This window comes from Aphis gossypii, chromosome 1 (genome assembly GCF_020184175.1).
Source record: "Aphis gossypii isolate Hap1 chromosome 1, ASM2018417v2, whole genome shotgun sequence".
Lineage (NCBI taxonomy): Eukaryota > Metazoa > Arthropoda > Insecta > Hemiptera > Aphididae > Aphis > Aphis gossypii.
In genome coordinates, this window is record NC_065530.1 from 13585187 (window position 1) to 13606277 (window position 21091).

The 21091-nt window shown below is 28.0% G+C and overlaps 5 protein-coding genes across 8 annotated transcripts; 3 read left to right on the top strand and 2 right to left on the bottom strand.

Moving 5' to 3' along the window:
- The first annotated feature begins 3303 nt into the window (after positions 1-3303).
- Positions 3304-9320, top strand: LOC114126592 (blood vessel epicardial substance-like). 2 transcript variants are annotated; one of them, XM_027990572.2, is made up of 8 exons: positions 3307-4206; positions 4279-4661; positions 5046-5203; positions 5744-5846; positions 5911-6051; positions 6138-6303; positions 7613-7723; positions 8437-8536. In XM_027990572.2, the coding sequence occupies exons 1-7, from the start codon at positions 4167-4169 to the stop codon at positions 7714-7716; spliced, it is 1095 nt and encodes a 364-aa protein (XP_027846373.1). In that variant the 5' UTR covers positions 3307-4166; the 3' UTR covers positions 7717-7723; positions 8437-8536. The 2 variants fall into 2 exon arrangements, with proteins under 2 accessions (XP_027846374.1, XP_027846373.1); XM_027990573.2 differs by lacking the exon at positions 7613-7723 and having other exon boundaries at positions 3304-4206; positions 8437-9320.
- Positions 9321-9767: 447 nt separating this feature from the next.
- On the top strand, positions 9768-10920 carry LOC114126583 (trafficking protein particle complex subunit 6b). The gene is made up of 4 exons (XM_027990561.2): positions 9768-10092; positions 10205-10266; positions 10324-10525; positions 10586-10920. The coding sequence occupies exons 1-4, from the start codon at positions 10018-10020 to the stop codon at positions 10715-10717; spliced, it is 471 nt and encodes a 156-aa protein (XP_027846362.1). The 5' UTR covers positions 9768-10017; the 3' UTR covers positions 10718-10920.
- An 841-nt stretch (positions 10921-11761) lies between these two features.
- LOC114126589 (uncharacterized) lies at positions 11762-14017 on the bottom strand. Of its 3 annotated transcripts, none has more exons than XM_050198135.1 (3): positions 13862-14017; positions 12834-12904; positions 11762-12459 (listed from the first exon to the last, which is right to left on the bottom strand). In XM_050198135.1, exons 2-3 carry the CDS (start codon positions 12900-12902, stop codon positions 12037-12039), a joined length of 492 nt encoding a protein of 163 aa, XP_050054092.1. In that variant the 5' UTR covers positions 12903-12904; positions 13862-14017; the 3' UTR covers positions 11762-12036. The 3 variants fall into 3 exon arrangements, with proteins under 3 accessions (XP_050054092.1, XP_050054091.1, XP_027846368.1); XM_050198134.1 differs by lacking the exon at positions 13862-14017 and adding an exon at positions 13037-13659; XM_027990567.2 differs by lacking the exon at positions 13862-14017 and adding an exon at positions 13022-13651.
- A 5-nt stretch (positions 14018-14022) lies between these two features.
- LOC114126579 (8-oxo-dGDP phosphatase NUDT18) lies at positions 14023-16674 on the top strand. The gene is made up of 6 exons (XM_027990557.2): positions 14023-14644; positions 15363-15553; positions 15625-15819; positions 15884-16056; positions 16116-16221; positions 16274-16674. The coding sequence occupies exons 1-6, from the start codon at positions 14539-14541 to the stop codon at positions 16517-16519; spliced, it is 1017 nt and encodes a 338-aa protein (XP_027846358.1). The 5' UTR covers positions 14023-14538; the 3' UTR covers positions 16520-16674.
- Positions 16625-19051, bottom strand: LOC114126580 (ribosome production factor 2 homolog). The gene is made up of 6 exons (XM_027990558.2): positions 18893-19051; positions 18702-18834; positions 18487-18646; positions 17286-17568; positions 17071-17212; positions 16625-16982 (listed from the first exon to the last, which is right to left on the bottom strand). Exons 1-6 carry the CDS (start codon positions 18913-18915, stop codon positions 16722-16724), a joined length of 1002 nt encoding a protein of 333 aa, XP_027846359.1. The 5' UTR covers positions 18916-19051; the 3' UTR covers positions 16625-16721.
- Between the last annotated feature and the right edge of the window lie 2040 nt (positions 19052-21091).

Sequence of the window (21091 nt, forward strand, 5' to 3'; positions counted from 1 at the left end):
ATACTAATATATTATATACTTACTCTATGTATATTATACATTTATACTATTTATATTTCATGATGGTACTCGAGTTTCCACTACTGGACCGCAATTAGGGCTATTCAATCTCAATTCTCAGCCTCTCAGGTCTCTTCAGACTCTCGCCAGTCACCACTCCTATGGACTAGAGTCCTAGACGTCGGCAGTAACAGAAAATAGAATATCCCTGTCAAAGTAGTAGAATAGGTATAGAAAATTAATATAAAACCACAGATAAAATATCAAGTATTAAATTCATAGTTACATTTTAGAAAAATTTATTTGAGCGGCTTTTAACAACTCTATCAGGCAGCTGGAGGTACATAAATCGAATGTTTTAAAGATAGGAATGCAAAATGATAAAATAAAATAAAATAAAATTGAAATATAGGTACCTACACTCGTATATTAGTTCACTCGTAATCATAAACAATTTATTCATTTCATCACTTCAAATGCTGTAGGTATTTAGGATTTTACTTTTTTAGAGGATAATACTAGGAAATAGGAAGGCAATACCTATGGTCGACAGGTCAGCAAAAATTCCAGCTTGAACACCTATCGTTTGTGTAATAGATTTCAGGGTCCTAGTCCCTGTGAAATATAACAGTATGTCAGTATATATAACTGCTAAGTAGACAACAACTAATAATAACTTTACAATGGAATAATGTTTAGAAGCATCACTGATGGTTCTATTGTTGAATGGCCGTTAGTGTTCCTACTTCATGTATTATGATGTAATGCTTACACCTTACAGAACAGAATAGATTAAATTTATTCTATTCTGTGCTTACACGTCAATAATCGCTATAGTTGATACTTGATAGTTGATATCTGATACGTTGCCTACCTATCTTGTTCTTAAAATATACCATGCATTTCATGTGTTATTTATAAATTAGGTACCTACGTTCAAAATCGTATGTATTATAATGAGATACCTATTATTATTAATTTAAAATAATCATTTTTTAATAATTTTTCGGTTAATTATTTGTTTCATTAATTTATTATTTATTGTACATTTTAGTTTTTATGCGTACTTGCTCATTTCTCATTAATATCTATTTGAAATTTGAATCAGTATGTATACATAAAATGTATTTATTTGATATCTTATGCTGCACTGCTGTCTGCTGTAGTACCATTTATACCATTATATTATTATATTAAGTACCTAATTTCAACAATAATTTTTAAATGGGATTAAATCTAAAATCTAAGCAACAAAAAATTTCAATAAATGCTTAGTACATAAAGCACTGCAAGTTATAAAAATAAATGCAATCTAATAATATAAAGTTAATACGTAGGTTTATAAAATAAGGCAAATTATCTAGAAGCTTTATTTTCATTTAAACTTTATAAAATACAGAGGCGGGTCCGGAAATGTTTCATTGAGAGGCGCAAAATTGTCTTTGGTTTTTCAACCATGGTTTGTATCCATGTGGCATGTTTAGCGAAACTATAAATTATAATATAAGATATTTTTCTCAAAAAAAAAAGTGTTTTTGTCGACAACAATCAATGTGGTACATTGGTAGTTGGTACCAAACATATAGGTAGCTATAACTATAACATGGTTATTGATTTTTATGATTTTACAGTAGAACTATTGTTTAAAAACCGTAATTTCGAAAATTGTTGATCAATGACAAGGGATGAGGATTGTATTAAATTTAAGTGATTTAATAATTTCTGAAAATCTAAAAATACAAATAAATACATAACATTGCATGACAATTCATAAAATTCCAGGATGATTGTTGAAAAATTCAATAGTTTTAATCAAAACTTTACCGCGTTGTCATTTAGTCAATTTTAGTTTTAGAGGTATGGTAAAAAGGGTGACTCAAAAAATCTCCTTTTTATTAGGCCTGAGCTCCCTCATATTACTACATTAAACTTTTTCATACAGGCCCATCATATAGAATACAGTATTTTAAATTCACTCGATTTGCCTATAAGGTCTGCTATAGTTTTATCACTTTTATTGGTACATCGTACATACTCTACAAAGCATATTATCGTTCTTCCAATTGGTGTAGTCGATTTTCCATCTGTTCTGTCAAATTAACATATATCTTAATAATATAATACATAACAGTTTGTTTAACATGGGCAAAACTGTTAACATTTAAAATTTATGGAATATTTATTTTTGCGCTGCGTTTGAGTCATATTTTGCGCTTATGGGCTACAGCCTACAGTCACTTTCTCCCCTTAATTTTATTTTTATGAATTTACACATTTTTACTTTAATTTTTTGATAATATATTTGTAGATAGTATATTTTGTTATTCGTTTATTGAGCAGTTTTATACATTGTTAAAAAATATTAATTTTGTAGCTTTATTGACGATTTATTTTTAAAAACTTCATCATTTGAATTATTTCTTTGACTTAGCGTATAGACTCGTATTTATGAAGCTTTGATTAATAAATCTAGCGTAATGAAGAAAATATTTATAAAAAAAGAATATTGGGAGTTTTTAATTTTGACTTCTTTCAAGTAAAAATTAGATTTAACTTTCTATCTAACACCATCCTCAAAAGTCAAAATTGAAAATGGAAATTATTTTATTGACTATTAATTGTACTTGTACAGACACAAAAAAAACTATTGTAAAGTCAATACCTTCATCGCTCCGCTTAAAATCTTGAATTGAAATGCTATATAAAATATAAATTGTTAATTTATAGAATAAAAATTATGTTCTTCTTTGCTTTAAATTAATACATTTTTTGATAATTAGTTCTCAATTATTTCGATAATTTAAATTATTATTCGATAATAATCCCTGAAAATTATTTAAGAAAAATTGTAAACTAATTTAATTAAAAAAGAAAACAACAAAATAAACAAATATAGGTACATAATATGTTAGCTGGAGTATAATAAATTATAATAGTTTTTTCATGACCATTTACGGGGAAAAAAAATGAAATAAGATCAAACTATTTTGTTGGTGTGAATTAATAATTATTAATTATGGCTCTATTGCTGAGGTCCACAACACCCAGTCCGACCCTGAGCACACCACATCATGCCATCGTCGTAAGTTCGTAATTAGTTATTTATAAAATCATAACAATTAACGATCTATTTTATGCCCTTTGGCCTTTACCCTTTAGGCTAATATAGCACCACTAACATTATCGATGCGCGCGTCGTATTATCACTTCCTCTCCTCTAGTCGTCGCTGCGAAATCATAATGCCACCCTTCGTATGAAATCGTACTTCAAATATAAAACACTCGAGCCCTGACGTCTATTGTCATAAATGTCATTGATTATTTTTTTTCATACATCAGATCATCGCTCATATGATTATAGTCACAGCTGCCGTGATCCGAAATCCGAAACGACCGAAACTATCTCGTATTTATTATATCATGATATTTCCTATATAGCAAATTTAACGGCTACCGCAAGGAAATAATAATTGCACTGTTATAGTACGCTCACCAGTCGCCGCGGTGTCCGGCGTGATTGTCGGTGTCGTACTCTCGTATTCTCTTTGCTTTCCCATTCCACTCAGCAGCAGCTGAGCCAACGCAAAACAATATCTCTATTCTCTATAATCGTTATTATTATTATTATTATTATTAATACTATTACAATTTACAATCTTACATAATAATAAATGTCAAGAACGTCGTCGGCCGACGTTCATCCGCGTTGCCAGGTATAGTCCGTCATCTGTCGGGAAAACCGCAGCACAACCGGCCAAGAAAAAAATACCTCCGACTAATCGCCTATCGGCAGTTGCTCGCGTGCACCACGACGGGCACGACGATGTTTTGTGGACTGCGGGTAGACGGCGACGGCGACGGCGACGACATCATGTTATACTCGATTGAGATAACGAATAACGATTAACGACGCTTTTTAGCGAGTGCATTTAAATCTATGAGAGGATCAGTTCGTGACAGGCGGTCGTAACTACAACGCGTGTTATCGATTCTCGGCCGGTCACTCGTGATCTCGCACAATCATCGTCGATATTTATTGCGTTGCGGGATGATCGAATTTGGCAATGTACCGTTTCTTCTAGTGTCCCGACGTCGGAGTTAAGAACAACAGTAACGACGACGGTACCTACTCGTACGTTTAACAGTAGCAAAAAAAAAAAACGACTATGGATTTAAACAACGTCAACGTGACTGCCCAAACCAAAGGTAGGACCCCACCTTACCCTAATTTGTGGTTTACTGTCTGGCTGGTGTCTGACTACGACAAACGTGTTTCAGGTAACTACAGTTGTTACGACGGCGGAGGCTGTGCAAACGACACGGCTATGGCGTCATACAGTGGCATGCTGGACTCTTTCACCGTGGCTTTGCTCAGTCAGTTGTGTTTACCCTCGGTGTTCAATCATCCCTATTTCCATTTTTCACATGCCATCATGTTTATTTGCTACATGCTGCCGTTTGGATCTCCTTGTCAGTTGATTCTCCTCATACGCATTGGTTTGGCCGGTGCCACTACCATTATGGCGCTGTGGGCTAGGAACGTCCAGTGTTGGCTTGACAGTCTTTTATGGAATGCTGCTTCAGCTGTTGTCAATGTCGTACACATTTTAGTGTTATTTTATCAACTCAGGCCGATCAAATTCAATGATGAATTAGAACTAGTAAATACATTGAATTTATTTTCTTCTTTAAAAGGTAGGAGCACATTATTTGTTTTCTTTCTCATCCACTCGCAACATATAAAATTATGTTCAGCTGAACCAACTTTGTGTTCTTAGGTTTAGTATTAGAATTCACTTACCTATCATTATTAAACTTAAAGTTAAGTACATTATTTGTTTTAAAAATACTTATATCAATTCAAAAATTAAAATATTTTTAAAAAGCAATCATAAAATATGCTTAACTTTATATAATAGGTGAATTCACTTTGATACTAAAGCACAAGGTTGATTCTGCTGAACTCAAATTTTCTATATTAGGGAGAGAAAACAAATAATGCCCTAACCAACTTCTTAGATTGATTTTATAATAAATGTTAATAGGTGTATGAAACACTTTTCTACCCTTTAAAAGTTAGCCGTAAACAATTTAGAAAAATAATTTCCTGTATGAAAATGATTCGGCCTCTAAAAACCCTTGAAATATTTGCTGAAGAAAAAGTAACGAGGGTTGACAGCTTATCGTTGGTTCTTTCAGGAAAGTAAGTGAAACTTAAGTCATATAAATAAATATTAAGTAGTTAAAACTTAATATTAAGTTCTAAAATGTATACCCTAATCTGTGCATATAATGATTATAATTTTTTTATAATAATAATTTTATTTTTTTACATATTAACAACATAATAAATTAGTTACCTAAATTCTAAGTTTGTGTTTCTGAAGCAGTTCTTATAAAAGTATTTTTTACATATTTATCCATACTAACACATAAATTTATTAAATTTATTCATATAAAATATAATATTTATTTACAAATTAATAATAATTTACATACAAGGCTATAAACTTAATATTAAAAACAAGTTGTTTGTTAATAATAATTATTCATATGAAATATTACTTTTTAATTTTCAATATTAAAATGAAATAATGAAAATAAATTTAATGTAATGACAAAAAAAAATAGTTTATCTAAATATTATTTGTGTGATTTAAGATCTCTTAAGTCTTAGGTTATATTTTATACCCTAATAATTAATATTTTCATATTACATTAATTGTTTTCTTTTATGTTAAAGATTAGTAATATCACAGAATGGTAATGCTCTGCATATTGTCTTCCCATATCAGTTTCTAGATTCTCCAGAGTGGTTTGGTGTATCAACTGATGAATTCTTTCAAGTAATAAATTTTATAATTTTAAATATAGTAATTATATAATAAACTAAATTATAAATAATTTTAGGTATCAGTTACAGCTGTAGAAGATTCCAGGGTATTATTATGGCATAGAGACAAATTAAGATTGTCAATAATTACAGATAAATTTTTGTACACTATTTTTGATCACATTCTTGGTCGAGATGTTGTAAAAAAACTTATGCAGGTACTGTAATATTAATATAATATTTTTCATTTTCTTTATGTTCATTACATAAAACTAACATAAATGTTTGGTGATTGTATTCTTAGGTAAGTGAAACTATGTCTAATGGCCATTTACCTAATCAGTGGTATGACGGAGAAGAAACCGAAATGGCAAATAATTTAAATGATGAAAAACAAACAGTTCTTTATTTAAAGCGTAATGGTGATGGACAAGCAGGCATTGAAACTATATTGAAACGAGAACTACAAGGTATGTATTCATTGACTTATCAAAATAAATTAATTTATAATTAGATAATAATTATTACTTATAAATGAATGTATACATTATTTTTTATTGAAGTTAGTTTCAATATAATATAATCTATAATGTATCTTTATGATATATTAAAATAATTAAAATAATATTCATTAAGAATATTATAAACTCGTACAGAAAACAATCTATACCAATATAAATGAATATTATATTGTATTAGTCAAAAATAAGTTTGTTAAAATTCATGTTATATTTTTTGCACATTATTTTATTAATCTATCTTCAAATAATAAAAGTTAAAAGTTTTAAATTGTACAGTTTTCCATCAATTATTTTCAAAAATTAACTATTTTTTTTTTTTTAGATTTATTGAAATAAATCTAGCATTAAATATATTTTATTATTTTCACTTATTAATCCACCTATTATAGTAACAGATTAATAAATAATGTTTTTTAATGCTTATAGTTAATGACTGTACAAAATAACTGATACTTAATAATTAGTCAGAAATAATAATAAAAATGTTAATTTATTTTAGTCAAGTTATTGAATATACATAATACCTTAAGTTTATTGATTATTTAATAATTGTTAATAAATAAACATATAAATTGTGTGAAACAAAATTAATATTATTTTGTTGCTTTAAAGTTTAAGTGTTAAATGCAATCATCAAAAGGTAAGCAGCATTTGTGTTATGTGCTTTTTGTTTATATGATTTCTAATTTTCTATCATAAATACATAATTATAACAACTGCAAATTACCGATAATATTAAAGCTGAACTAAATTTTATTTATTGTTATCTTCTTATGAGTTAAGTTACAATAACATTTTTAAAATTGTGTGAGAAAAAATAATTGCAACGAAAATTAAAAAGTATAAATTTATTTTAATTAAAAAAATGTATCAATGATTTTGGGTATTTAATGCATATAATAAATAAAAATTTTATTAAAATTCCAGTTTATATTGTTTAGTTTTTCATTTATGTGAGTTAAATATAATGTTATTTCTTAGTGAATAAATTTCATAATTATTATTTTTTCATCTATTAAAAAAATATATTCACTATAATTTGAATATTATCATAGATTTTTTTTCTCTTAAACTGTAGGTAATGTATGATTATTTTTATATTATGCTGTTAAATTGTTAAAAGTGTATTATATAATTGCTTTGCTCTGTAAAATATATTTTTAGAATTTTAGTGTTTTTCTTTTAAGCATGTGTATTCACTTAAATAGCAATTTGTTATGGAATTAGTTTTTGCATGATTTACTTGTGTTATTATTAGAGAATGAAAACGCATGCCTGGAACACTGTCCATTGATTAATGACCAGTCTTCGTGGTACTCGCAACCGACTCTACGTAACATGTTGAGAACTCTGCACAGATAACATTTAAGTAAGTGTAGTATGAATTTTACAGAATGTATAATATGTTTGTTTGATGGATATTCTAAAGTATTCATTTCAAGGTTTTTTATTTGAGTGCAAGCTTATTTGTATATATGTTTGTATATACTTTGGTGGACTAGATAGATATTTTTATTTTTATTTATCAAATATCAACATGTTTTGTATAAAATATTACAAATGTATTTATAAATAAATATATCAATGTTAGTAATGCTTGTGGTGGGAGTGAAGAGTTTAATTTATTAATTATATAATATATAATTAATAAATTAAGCATCAATGAAACATAATATGTGTCATTGATACTTCATAATAGTAACTTACAATTTAAAAGTAAAAATATCATGCATATATAATATAATGCATACATGTTACTTATACATAAATATAACATAGGTAATTCATTTAATATAAAAAAAAAATTAATATACAGATTTTTCACTGTTTTAGCTTCACTCCTAATATTTTATAAATAGTGTCAATACTTAAACTGGATCACTGTAGCCTAACACCTGAAATAATCAGTTTGCCCCTGTATGATAAAATATGTAAACAAGTATCAATATTATAGCTTAAGATTCAATATTTTATTTTTCTACAGACCAAGCTATTATAATGGAATTATTAAATGTGTCTGAGAAATATTGGCCAATCTTTCATTGGTATTTTATTTGTTTAATCAATTCTATTTTGTTTTAGGCGACCCAAATGGCTGGAAATTGAGTAGGATTGAAGAAGTCGACCATGAGACTCCTGTGTAAAATAAAATACAAAATATATTTCCTTTAACAATTAATAATCTTGTGATCTTAGAATAAGTTTATATCTGTGTTTTTTTTTTTTTTTGACTCTGACACTTTGGTGTTGTTTTTTAATTTACCTCTGTCAGATTTGATTTTTGGCACCTATCGAATTTAACAATCACTGTAGTAATATCAATTTATTTTATTAACTTTTCTTAATTTTAAGATTTTTAACAAAAGAAAATGTTTGATAAACTAAACAAATATTACTTATAAGCTAGCTCCTTGTTTTCTTTGAGTAATAACATACATTTTGTTTTGTTTCAAAAGTACTGATATTCAAATGTTTTAATTAATAAATATATTACATGTTGATTTATTGTTGTTTGAATACTATAATGTATTAATTATTAATATGATAATGTATTACTAAAGTGATATTTATAAAAGTAACTAGTCCATTATTAATCATAAAAAAATTTGTATGTAACTGTGTATAATATATAATAAATAAATGTATATAGTGTCCTTTGGTCTCTGGGCTGTTTTATTCAATATCAACTTATGAAAATCCAATTAAAACTACTAAGTAATAGTATAATACTCCTGCTACTAAAAAATAACTTAAGGACTTGGGACACTATAATGTGTAATTTGTAAATAGGATGATCCAGTTAATATGGTTTAGTATTAAATGGATCATCTAGTATTACATATTTTATTGTACGAATATTGTTATAATTTATACTAATAAAAATCATATTGTAATTGTACAAAATTTTGATTTAAAAAAAAAAAAAAGTGTGATGAATTAAATAAAAATATATATTAAATATATAATTTTTTTTTATATTATTTAAAACCATGAACCAGCTAAGTAGTTAAGATTTACTAAAAACAATCAAAATTTAATGTTCGGCCTTAGTGTTAAGTTAAATTAATTCTAGAACGTCCGTATATACGGAATTTTATGAATGTCTTATTATTTATTTAGAAAATTTAACTGGCTTGAGACCTTTGAGTAATATATGATTTAATACAATTGGCAAATTAATAATTATACGAATGGAAACTTTTAACTTATGATATATAATAATAAACATTAACATTTAACTTTACAAAGAAGTATATGATCTAAGGAACCAATAAACTGTTTATTTCTAAACTGTTATCAATTTGGTCACTCTTATCAGGAAAAGTTCCTGATTACCACGGTTAAAAATAATTTCATCGTTATCTGATAATATTGAACTATGTTAATAATTAATATATTCATTATACTATCATATTTTAATATTTATATTGTAGTGGCTGTTGTACCATACAAATAAAACATTATTCAGAATGAATGTATTGAATTTTTGATTTCATATTAAATTGTTAACTTAAAACTAATAGTCATCACTTTGTTAGGTACTTCTTAGTGTGTAGTACTATTGGCGTATGTGGTTATACGAAGTGCAGTGGAGAATATACATAACAAATTGCGAAATTAAATTAAATCAAATTTAGATTTTATAAGTATATTAGTAGAGAAATGTCTGCAGAAGACGTACTATTCGATATGTTACATTCAGAAATCGTGTCATATTTAGTGTCCAAATCCGCCGAGGTAATTATTGTGCACCTAATGGCTAAAAATAACATAATTTAATGCTTTTTATATCAAACTGAATAAAATGTATTTTTGTCTGAATTACTTAAGTACAAAATTGTTCATATAGGATGAAGACATATCAATATTAGAACACTTGGGTTATTCTTGTGGTTGGCGACTGATAGAAAGGTAAATTGAATGTACTACTAAAGCTATCAGATTAATGTGAACCATATTTTTGTTTAGAATAACAAAAGAATTGCCGAGGTATAAAGAAGAACTTGAAGTCTTAAAATTTATATGTACAGACTTTTGGTCTTGTGTGTATAAAAAGCAGGTGGATAATTTACGAACAAATCATCAAGGTGTCTACGTATTGCATGATAACGAGTTTCGATTTTTCAGCAAACTGTCAAATGGTACACAGTACCTTAAATCTGCACCCAAAGTAAATTGTGTTAAATACATGACATTTATTGTATTGCTAAAATTTTTTATTTTTTTATAGTATGCTACTTTTACATGTGGTCTGATTCGAGGAGCTCTTGAAAATTTTGGAATTTCAAGCATTGTAACAGTTGAAATAATAAGAATGCCATCATGTAAATTCCATATACAAGTACTTCCATCTTCGTCTTAATTATTATATTCTTTGTATATATACAGGAAATCAATTAATGATTAAATTAAATTATTAATTTTATAAAACATTTACTTTTACTATTTAAAAATTCAATCCAATGATTTTCCTAAACTTATAACTTATAAGTTATAATGTAAACAATTATTATACTATTCTATGTAAATTAATAATAATAAATAAATTGAATTACTAAAAAGTTATTAACAGGTTTTTATGTAATTTATTGTTAAGAGAAAAAGTATTTTATAAATCAGCGATTCTCAAAATTTTCTTTCACGGAGTCCTTGATATGCCAAAAAAATTCACAAAGCCCCAAAAACTTGAAATACCAATTTTACAACTCCAACAATTATGGATCATTAAATTGCCAATATACAAACTTTATACAATATAAATGTAACTCGCAAAAATTTAACGAATAATAATTTATGTACTTAATACAGATGTGCCAGCGGAGCCCCTAGATCTCCTAGGTCTCTTGGAGCAGTTTGGGAACTACAGTTTTAAGTAATTGATACCAAACTTCTATTACAATTTATTAAGATACTATAAGTATAACTATGTTCAGTGGTATAGCCAAAGGGCAGCCCTCTCTTTGGCTGCATTTTGTATATTGTTTTGAAATATTTAAATTTAAATATGGAAGTTGTTTTTTAAATTTTATTTATTTAATTAATATATTTCTTTTTATTAGTTGTGTAATAGAAAATTTGAGTTAAAAAAGTGTTTAGCACTCCCCCATAAAAAATCCTGGTTATGTATCTGACTATATTAGATTATAATTTAATCATTAGACACAAACTATACAGGTTGGAAGTTTTGTACTGCAAGTATTTAAATAAATATAAAGAATACCAAACATTTTATTTTACTTCTCATTCTTAATAATAATAATGGTTTTAATATACAGATGCAATGGCAGTATTGAATCAATAGTTATTTGTGTATGCTACCATACTTTATTTTAACTTATATTTAAAAACATTTTTCAATTATGTTACATAGACACACACTAAAATAATATCATTGATTTTGATTAAATGATTATAGAATAAATATAATTTAATACAATATATTATATTTAATTCTAAATACATAATGATCTTTTTGACTTTAAGGCATAAACACGTATACTACAAACATTGGTGCAATAAAAAAAAAATTCAATTTGTGTATAAAGTGAGAACGAGTTATATTGGGTTCATCTAAATATGCTACTAGATTAATGAAAAAAAGTATAGATTTAGTAAATAACAAATCAAAAATCATATGGTGATATAAATAAAAATTAAATTAAGTATTAAAAATAAAAACCCTTATGTATACTTGCGGTGTCTGTATAATTTTGGTGGAGCTGAAGCAGTCAAATCCATAAAGGGTAAAGGTGGTGTATTTTCAACTCCGTTATTTACTCCTTTTTTTACTCTTTCGTCTTCCATGTTACGCCAAAGCTTACGACGCATATCCGTTTTGGGTGTTTCAATCAGACGATTTTTAATGCACCCCAGTGCTCTCCTATTCTTTTTACTACTATCTTTCATTACTTTAGTATCTGTACTGCTTATTAGGGGTTCAAAATCATTTTCACCAACTGCTGAATGGAATGAATCATCTGTATCACAGGTGTTACTAATTGGTGTTGACATAACTAAACTTCCACATGAAGCATTTTCAAATAATTCGTTATTTATTCGTGTCTCTGTAGATATATTTTCTTCGTCTATTATCATTTTTACTACCTGTTATATAAATAAAAATATTAATTATAAAATGTATACTTGATTGATTTAAGACGCCAAACAAAGGAATATTTTCTTAAAAAGAAATTAGAATAATACAAAAAATATTTAGTAATATACCTATTTAAGAAACAATATAAGGAATTAAAAAAAATATCACATTTTACAAATAAATATAAGTTACAATGGCAAGGTAATTTTTAAATATTTTATTGGGAAACTGAAAATATAAAACATGTATATGATAAATAAAATATATTAATTCGGTGTGGTTGTTCCAGCCATAGTAAAAATATTACAACTGATTTAATTAATATTAAAAAGCACTAGGTATATATAAAACAATATAGTATAAGAAATAATAGTCAACTTACTCGTAACGGAGTTCTGACAAAAGCTACAGTAGGCGATCGCGGATCTGGAATTTCCACTATGTTCGACATGCCTAAATGAAAAGAGCAAATCAATCGAGATGATATACATTACTAAATATAAAAATAGGTTTACAAACTTTCAACGCAATTCTACTATTGACTATAGAGTGTAATTGGTAGGTACTTACCTACTGAGTACCTACTACTAAATATCTGAATGAAAACGTTTTCAAAATCTCAATCGTGGTCTAGTCCTGTCCTCTGAATAACGCGCAACTTCTTTTTAAACCACTTTTTCAACGATTAAACGAGCATCAGCATTCAAAAAAATATTCTACAATTATATTTATTTTGTTGGAAATGTTCATTGACGGCATTAACACTATTAAAGACTCAACATTGAAGCTTTAGAAATGTAGAAAATAAATAATAATAGGCATTTCGCATTTGCGTTTTAATGTTTTACAGGTATTATCTCAGAATTTTTAACGGACTGTTTGAATAACAAAAATTACCAATTATCGTTGTTACAGTGTAGCCACAGTGGAAAATAAATTTTTATTGACCGTGTGTTGGAGTAATTACGGAAAAAAAAGGATTTCATGTAGAATGGATATTGTGTATTTGTGTATGTTGTTTATTTGTATACTCAATACTGTTTCATCCATTGACCATTCTAATATATTCTGATTCCTGACCATAGAACACAATACGAAATAATATGTTTTAAGATTCTAATTTCCAAGTTTATACTGCAGACATGGTTTTAGCTTTTAACAACGGCAAATATTACAATAATGTATGAGAATCTGACATATTATTACTTTGTGCTGACAGCACAGTTTATATTATATATTATTATATATTTATACACAAAATATACATATTATATTTATATATTTCCACGGCTGTAAAAATTATTATTATTATTTTATTAATTGCTGTTACAATGATACACAGATCCATATTTCAGGAATCTGCATAAATATTGAATATAATAAAATATAAATACATTTTAATATACCAACTCTGGTCTGAATCTGAGTAGAACTCGGTGTCTCGGTCTAATATTGTAGGTTGTGAACTTGTGAGTTGGGACTGTTACGAGTACCAGTATCTTAAATTCTAAAACGTAGCGGTACCTATCAGCATAATATTTTTGATCTCGTATTATCTTAATGGTGAACAGTGATACACTGATACGTGTAATACTATACATAATATTACTATAGGTTGTAGTAAAAATACAGTGAGTTGTACTCTCCGATCACTAAACCCCTTCTTAATTCTTATTTATTTTCCTTTTACTCCCTCCGTCTTCGTTGAAGATCACGTCGATCACAATTAAACTGAACATGATTTATCATATTATGTACTATGTACATTGTACACGTATTACACGGCAGTGAGCTGATCGTAAACAAAACGATGACAATAGATCGAATGCCAGACCAAGGCGACCGCGAAGAGGTCTTCGTGCGCCCCTAATCCCTATCAACGTACACCATCGGTATTCGGTCCAAGGTCGTCTGACAACTATAAATCATCCCCCGGACGTGCACTGAGTAGTCCCGCGATTTTTATTTTGGGTTAAAAATCCTATTCTGTCGTTTTTAAATTCCTCAGACGAGCGAACGGGTATATCATAAATCCATACCTCCTCTTAAAAAACGCTGTACACCGGTAATCAATCGACGTGTACACAATGGCAATGTTAGAAACAACTGTTACGAAATTGTTACATGGTGAAGCTTTGGACGAAAACTACGAGTTGTGCGACTTTACGTTGGCTGATCAAAATGAAGCTTGTGGTAATAACATGGTTTAGTAGTATTTTATAATTTAAAATTATTATTTTTGATAGAATGTTACAATTATACGTAAAACACTAAAGGGTTAAGGTTTCAATTTGTTATGATTTTGAACATAATTAAATTGATTTTTGGCAAACTCGGTGGCGCGTTAACTCGGTGGTAGCTACTTTTTGGCAAAAAATAAAATGTATACAACAGGCAGACACTTTACCTTCCTAGTGGTATTTAATTTACTTTAGTAAAACTTTTTCATTTACATAAAAATGCAAATATTTGTATATATTCCTATTTAATTAGTTTTTTTTAAATACAATTAACAGGGTTTCATGCTGAAAGTTACATAAATAAGACATATATTTTTATGATACACATAGGTATTTTGTAACAGGGAGAACCACTCACTCCCAAAAATGTTGAAGTAACAATTGCTCTAAAATAATACCTATGCCACACCACTGGACAAACTTATACTATATAATGGGGGTGGCCAAATTGCAGTTCATGTCTTATTTATAAAATCAAAATTTACTTAATATTGCTATAAACTTTAATTTTTTTATAAGCGTTAATTAAAATTTATCAAATTATATAAAATGTATTTAAAAACATTTTGGCTCTTGACATAATTGTATTTGTCCACGTGACTCGCAAACACATTCATGTTTTGCCACCCCTGCTATATGATATGTTATTTAAATATACTTTAATCTTTTAGTGGCTAAGGGTGTAACACCCATTGGACCTTCTGACTATGTACCAGTCACAAAAAGTACAGTTACATATATTGTGCTAGTAGTACTGGTCAACAGTGAAGATGAAGTACTCATGATGCAAGAAGCAAAAAGTACTTGTGCTGGTCAGTGGTACCTGCCAGCGGGTCGCGTTGAACCTGGAGAAAATTTACATGTCAGTTGTATATTAAAGAGTATGATTAGACATTCAAACATTAACTAAATTAAAAATATTTTACTTAATAGGATGCCGTTAAAAGAGAATGCTTAGAAGAAACAGGATTAGAAATGGAACTTATTACATTGTTATCTGTAGAAGCTGCATCTAAAGCTTGGTTTCGATTTATTTTTACTGGAAATGTTATTGGCGGTTGTTTGAAAACACCAGCTCAAGCTGATAGTGAATCTCTACAAGCCAAATGGATTAAAAATATTTCTGAAGTATGACTATCTACTGTCAAATATAAATGTTTAATGAATAATTATCGTATTTGTTTAACTTTAGGTCACTCTTCGTTCCAATGACATTATACCATTGATTGAATGTGGTCGAGCTTTTCATAATGCAGCTAAAAAAAACAAGATTCAAAATGATTGGCACCATAACCTTTTGCCTGTTATTAAACCACATAAAAAACTTTTATTACGTCTTCTTATCTGTGCTAGACAAAAAACTAGGCAAGTTAAATTTACAAATTGTAGTATACACCTCTTTAATGGTTATTTATTTATTTCAGTGCTAAATTATATGTGCTTGTGTCAGAAAAAACCCAAGCCCATTTTCCAATGTGTGAAATAAACCATAACAGGAATTTACATTCGACATTACGCAAGTTTATGACTGTAATTGCACACATTTTGTTATATAAACAGTTATTTATTATAATATTTTTAGGAAATATTTGGTGCTGATGTAGCTCTGCATAAACCTCATGGAGTATTAAGCATTGAACATTGCGGTCAACCAGAAGGTTCTAATGATGGTCTATGTTTATCATTATTGGTTACTTTCCAAAAAACATTGGAAGATGTATTCCCTATTGGCAAGTATAGTTGGATGGCCATATCAACAGAATGTGCAAAATTAATTGCATTAAGAACAATACGTAACATGACTGTTCCTCTTAAAGTTATATGTTAAACAGTTAATTTAGCCATACATATTATTTTTATGCTCATCAAACTACAAATGTGCTATATTATATCAATGTTGATATGCATAGAATTCTAGAAAAGTAATCATATATATATTATTATTTTTTAAAGTTTAATAAAAATGATTTTTTGATAATTTTATTTCTTATTATAATTAATTATTAATAAAAATAAATCACAATAATTTGTTAAACTTGTCCACCTCTTAATTTCCGTCCTTTTTTACTAAATTTCTTCAATTTTTTACTTTGAGTTGCAACTTTAGGTTTTTTAACTGCTGGTCCATTTTTATCTTCATCACTCTTCCTTTTAATTTTCCTCTCTGCATATGTTTTCTTCAAACCTTTCATCTTTCTTGTCTGCAGAGTGTTTACATCCTGTTTAGTCATATGCAGACGTCCCAATTTAGATCCGAAATTATCACGACGTACACTCTTGATCTTTTTACCCTAAATAATAAATATAAAAATATAAATTTAAATATATAATTAAATGCAAACTATAGATTTGAGTAATTTTTCAAAAAAACATTCATACCTTAATGTTGGGTCTTTTGCATGCAGTTTTAAATAAGTCAGCACTAGCCATATGATCTCTTCTAACAACAAAATCAACAGATGGCCCAACTTCATGGAGTTCAACACGTGGAGTTTTTAAACTGGTTTTCGATAAAACTGTCCTATGGGAAGTAAAAAAAAAAAAAAAAACATTAAATATTATATTTTATTAATAGAGAACTGAATCAAAATTACCTATAAGAACGTAATAGGATTTTACTATCAACTGCTGTGAAAGACATGACATGTTCAATACCGTTTGGTCTTATTTGTTTGAGTGGTTGTCTTTGAAACATATCGATGAATAAATTACGTATACGTTTTAACTGCTGATCACTGTCAAATTGTTCACCCAAGAAAACCAAAACTGGTTTTACACCAGCTGAGATTTCAGATAAGCCTTTAAATTCGCTACACCCTTTGTATGACTCAATACCCAATTCAAACATGTCTAATATGTGTTGGTCATAAGTGCGACCTGAGAAACAAGTAATTATGTTATTATATTTATTCACTAAAAAGTAATGGTTGAATAAGATGTATAAAATATTGAGACATCTTAAATAAAATTTTTTAGAATTGTTTTCTCAAACGTCGGGTACAGATCATCTGGCAACAGACTCACTGCTCCTCAGTTGACAAACAACAATACAACTATTAAACCAACCAACAAACTTAAATCTATTCTTAAGAGGCACAATTGTACAAAAATCAGTTACACATCACTCATCTCCAATCTCTTTTTCAAATAGAGATCGCCATGGAAAAAAACAAATCCCTTTTCAAACATAAAACTGTCATTCCTTCTTTTCGCTACTACTTCTAAAGTAAAACTTCTGGCTAGCCATTAAACCAACACATTCAAACCCCACCACAACATCTCACAAGATGCTCTTCACTTATTACAAGGGGAACAATTAATTTCATTATCGCTACCAATGGCCCGGCCAGCATCGCCTACCTCACCCAAAAAAGTCCTTTCGGTTGTTAAAAAACCATTATCCTACTCACTTATATGTTTAATACTATTTATCGTTTATCTTATTTCTCAACCACCTAGAAATCAACCATGATAATAATCATACCACAACTAGGTAAACCATTTGATATTCCAGAATTCTAAAACCTCTGACACCCCCTTATCAGGACCTATGCCAATGACATCGCAGTACTTTTTTCCTACCACGACCTCTTCAAAGCAAATGTCCAACTGTAAAACCACTTGAACAACCTATCCCATCCCATTGGTTTAATTAAAAAAAAATTAAAATCAACAACTCCAAATCAACTCATGTCACATTTGCACTCCACCTGGAAGTCTCCCTTAATATTTTATGAAGACAATTAGATATTTTTAAATATACATTCAGTAGATCACTAAGTAATTATCACTCACCAAGTACTAAATTGTTTGGTCTTTTCTTATTGTGTGACGAGAAAAAAAATAAAGATGAATCATGTTTCTGCAATAATTTTTCAATTTGCACTGCGTCATCAAATGGTAAAATATCATTTTTTTGAGTTAACATGACAGCATCTGGTTTTTTGAGTTTCAGCTGTTGAAAATTATTAATAAATTAAACTGCAATTCATTCTTTGATTTAAACTTACCAAATCTTTCATGCAGCTGCTAACTAGTAAAGATGATTTACGGCCAGGAATAAATACACAGTGTTTTGTGTTCTCCACAATTTTGGGCTCTTTTTTTAATAAAATTCTTTTTCCTCGTTTTGTCCTAGGCTTCCTATAAAAATACGATTTCAATTAAAAACAATAATTTAATAATTTAATAAAATACATACACAACTCTTTGAATAACGGCCATTTTAAGAAAATAAAACAAATTTATGACCAAATGGTAAATTAGCTACAAAATTAAAATTGAAAATAAGTATATTATTGAATAATACTATTAAATAAATTAAAAATAATAATAATAAAACCTCACGTGTTTTATTAGTATTTATTATCAGTAATAAAATAGTATTTGATAATAATGATAACATATATTATAAGATGGAAGTATGATACGATATTAATTAAATACAGTTACATCAATGGCGAATTTTCAAATTCAAATAAATCTACTTCTAAACTATAATATAATTATATAATATATACCATGTTCTTTGGTATTGATTTAAATGATTTAATGCTTGATATTTTATTTCAAACATCGCAGAGGCAACTCCAAAATCTAGGGGAGCAGGAGAGAGGCAACTGCACCCCTTCATACTGTTGTCTCACAATGACACAATGTAAATTATAATTTCTATTTTTATTTGATACATTTTATTATTATTTATATATAAGTGAGCACACCGAATTTTTTTTTCCAATAGATGGATAGTGGCTATTGAATACTTTTGTTTTTCTCTCCCATAATTTGAATTAGTTTATATTATCCCTAGAAACATGTTTTAGTTTATGAATCCATTACCACTACCACGGTTATATACATTAAACGTGGATCGGTTTTCAATGTTTATTGAATTAATTTCTTTCATAAGCAAATTGCATTTTAAAACTTTTTAAAAACCATTAATGATTAATATAATATGTATAAAATTAGACCTTTACAGGTAAAGTGTACGGAACTCCTCCATTGACATCCTAGTCTATAGGTAACATTTTAAGAAGGGGAGGGGAATAAAAAAAATCTTTAATTTTAGCTAAAAAAGATGTAATTTAATTTCAACATATAAATATAAATAGATAGCTAGGTACTACCTAGGCATGTTAAATAATAATTAATATAGGTAATAAAAATTTGTTTTGGTATAATATAGTATAGTTAATTAGTTTAAAATGTGTGTAAATAAGTTTAAAAAAATAGAATATATAATATATTAAATTAGTAATTAATATTATTTATAAAGGAGTAAGTGCTTCGTCTTCCCCCCGTAAATGGGTGCCTATGAATTTCTTTCAAAATTGATTTTAGTATAAAATTTTAGGTACCTAATTGTTAAATATAATTTATAATATACCACAATATTGTACCAAGGTGGCAAAGTGAGTGAAAGGAAACTAACCCAATACAACTTATTCCCTGTATACTTTTTGAATTGTACCTTAAAATTATAATTATCTATATCATGTTGTTTGTAAAATTATTAATTAATTCATTATTTTACTTACATTGAGGTTGAGATAAATGTTATTTGTATGAAATTATTTTATAATTGTTTTTATGTATCTCTACAATGTTTACTTATTTAGAGCATCTAGTAAAATATTTTAAAAATGTAGGTAACTAATTTGTAACTTGAAAGAAATAATTTTAAATTTAATTAAACTTTCCTAGACTAAAAAAACAAAATAATACCTATTGATTAAATCAATTGTTATAAAAATTAAATAAAGTATACGTTCCTACTAAGGAGATTATTAAAATATTACAAAATCAATTCAAATCTAGTCGTTGATACGCTTCGTTCGCTCACCGGAAAATTAAATACTGCTATAGCATCCACACTGTAAAGAGAGCAGTTGTCTTCGAACCGGCTGAGTGTATATGTGCCAAAAATGCAGTGGCGTAGCTAGAAATTTTTTCTTGGGTAAGCTCGGTAATCGGTATTATGATGTAGGTATAAGGATTATCAATGAATATTTTTATTTAATAAAAAAGTAACAGAATATCGTATAATATTAAACATATTGTACGCATATTATATGCATTTATTTAAAATGTTTAAAACTAATAGTACCTACCTATAGATTATACATTCAGTACGATACAAAACATTTATTTTTGGAGGAAAGTGGGTAGGCCTGGGCCTACCCGCTGGCTACTTTACTATAAAAATTATGTATTTTTAATATGTAATTTCAATGTGTGGTACTTGCGTCTGGTGTACTGCATGAAAGCAAGGTTGTGAAAACAGTTCATCCCCAGAGTAATGGTTTCAAACGGGGAAAAAAATAAAGGTTATGTAGTATATTATAGATATTTATATTTATTATACGTCTTATAAACAATTATTTGTATAATAATAAAA

Coding starts and splice junctions, on each gene's coding strand:
- LOC114126592 (XM_027990572.2), top strand. CDS start 4,167: ATGGATTTAAACAACGTCAACGTGACTGCCCAAACCAAAG. Junction 5,204..5,743: donor TCGTTGGTTCTTTCAGGAAA/GTAAGTGAAACT, acceptor TTTATGTTAAAG/ATTAGTAATATCACAGAATG. Junction 5,847..5,910: donor CAACTGATGAATTCTTTCAA/GTAATAAATTTT, acceptor AAATAATTTTAG/GTATCAGTTACAGCTGTAGA.
- LOC114126589 (XM_050198135.1), bottom strand. CDS start 12,902: ATGTCGAACATAGTGGAAATTCCAGATCCGCGATCGCCTACTGTAGCT. Junction 12,460..12,833: donor TTGTCAGAACTCCGTTACGA/GTAAGTTGACTA, acceptor TTTATATAACAG/GTAGTAAAAATGATAATAGA.
- LOC114126580 (XM_027990558.2), bottom strand. CDS start 18,915: ATGGCCGTTATTCAAAGAGTTGT. Junction 17,569..18,486: donor ACCAAACAATTTAGTACTTG/GTGAGTGATAAT, acceptor CTTGTTTCTCAG/GTCGCACTTATGACCAACAC. Junction 17,213..17,285: donor ATCCTATTACGTTCTTATAG/GTAATTTTGATT, acceptor TACTTCCCATAG/GACAGTTTTATCGAAAACCA.
- LOC114126583 (XM_027990561.2), top strand. CDS start 10,018: ATGTCTGCAGAAGACGTACTATTCGATATGTTACATTCAGAAATCGTG. Junction 10,093..10,204: donor TAGTGTCCAAATCCGCCGAG/GTAATTATTGTG, acceptor TTGTTCATATAG/GATGAAGACATATCAATATT. Junction 10,267..10,323: donor GGTTGGCGACTGATAGAAAG/GTAAATTGAATG, acceptor ATTTTTGTTTAG/AATAACAAAAGAATTGCCGA.
- LOC114126579 (XM_027990557.2), top strand. CDS start 14,539: ATGGCAATGTTAGAAACAACTGTTACGAAATTGTTACATGGTGAAGCT. Junction 15,554..15,624: donor AACCTGGAGAAAATTTACAT/GTCAGTTGTATA, acceptor TTTACTTAATAG/GATGCCGTTAAAAGAGAATG. Junction 16,222..16,273: donor CATTACGCAAGTTTATGACT/GTAATTGCACAC, acceptor TAATATTTTTAG/GAAATATTTGGTGCTGATGT.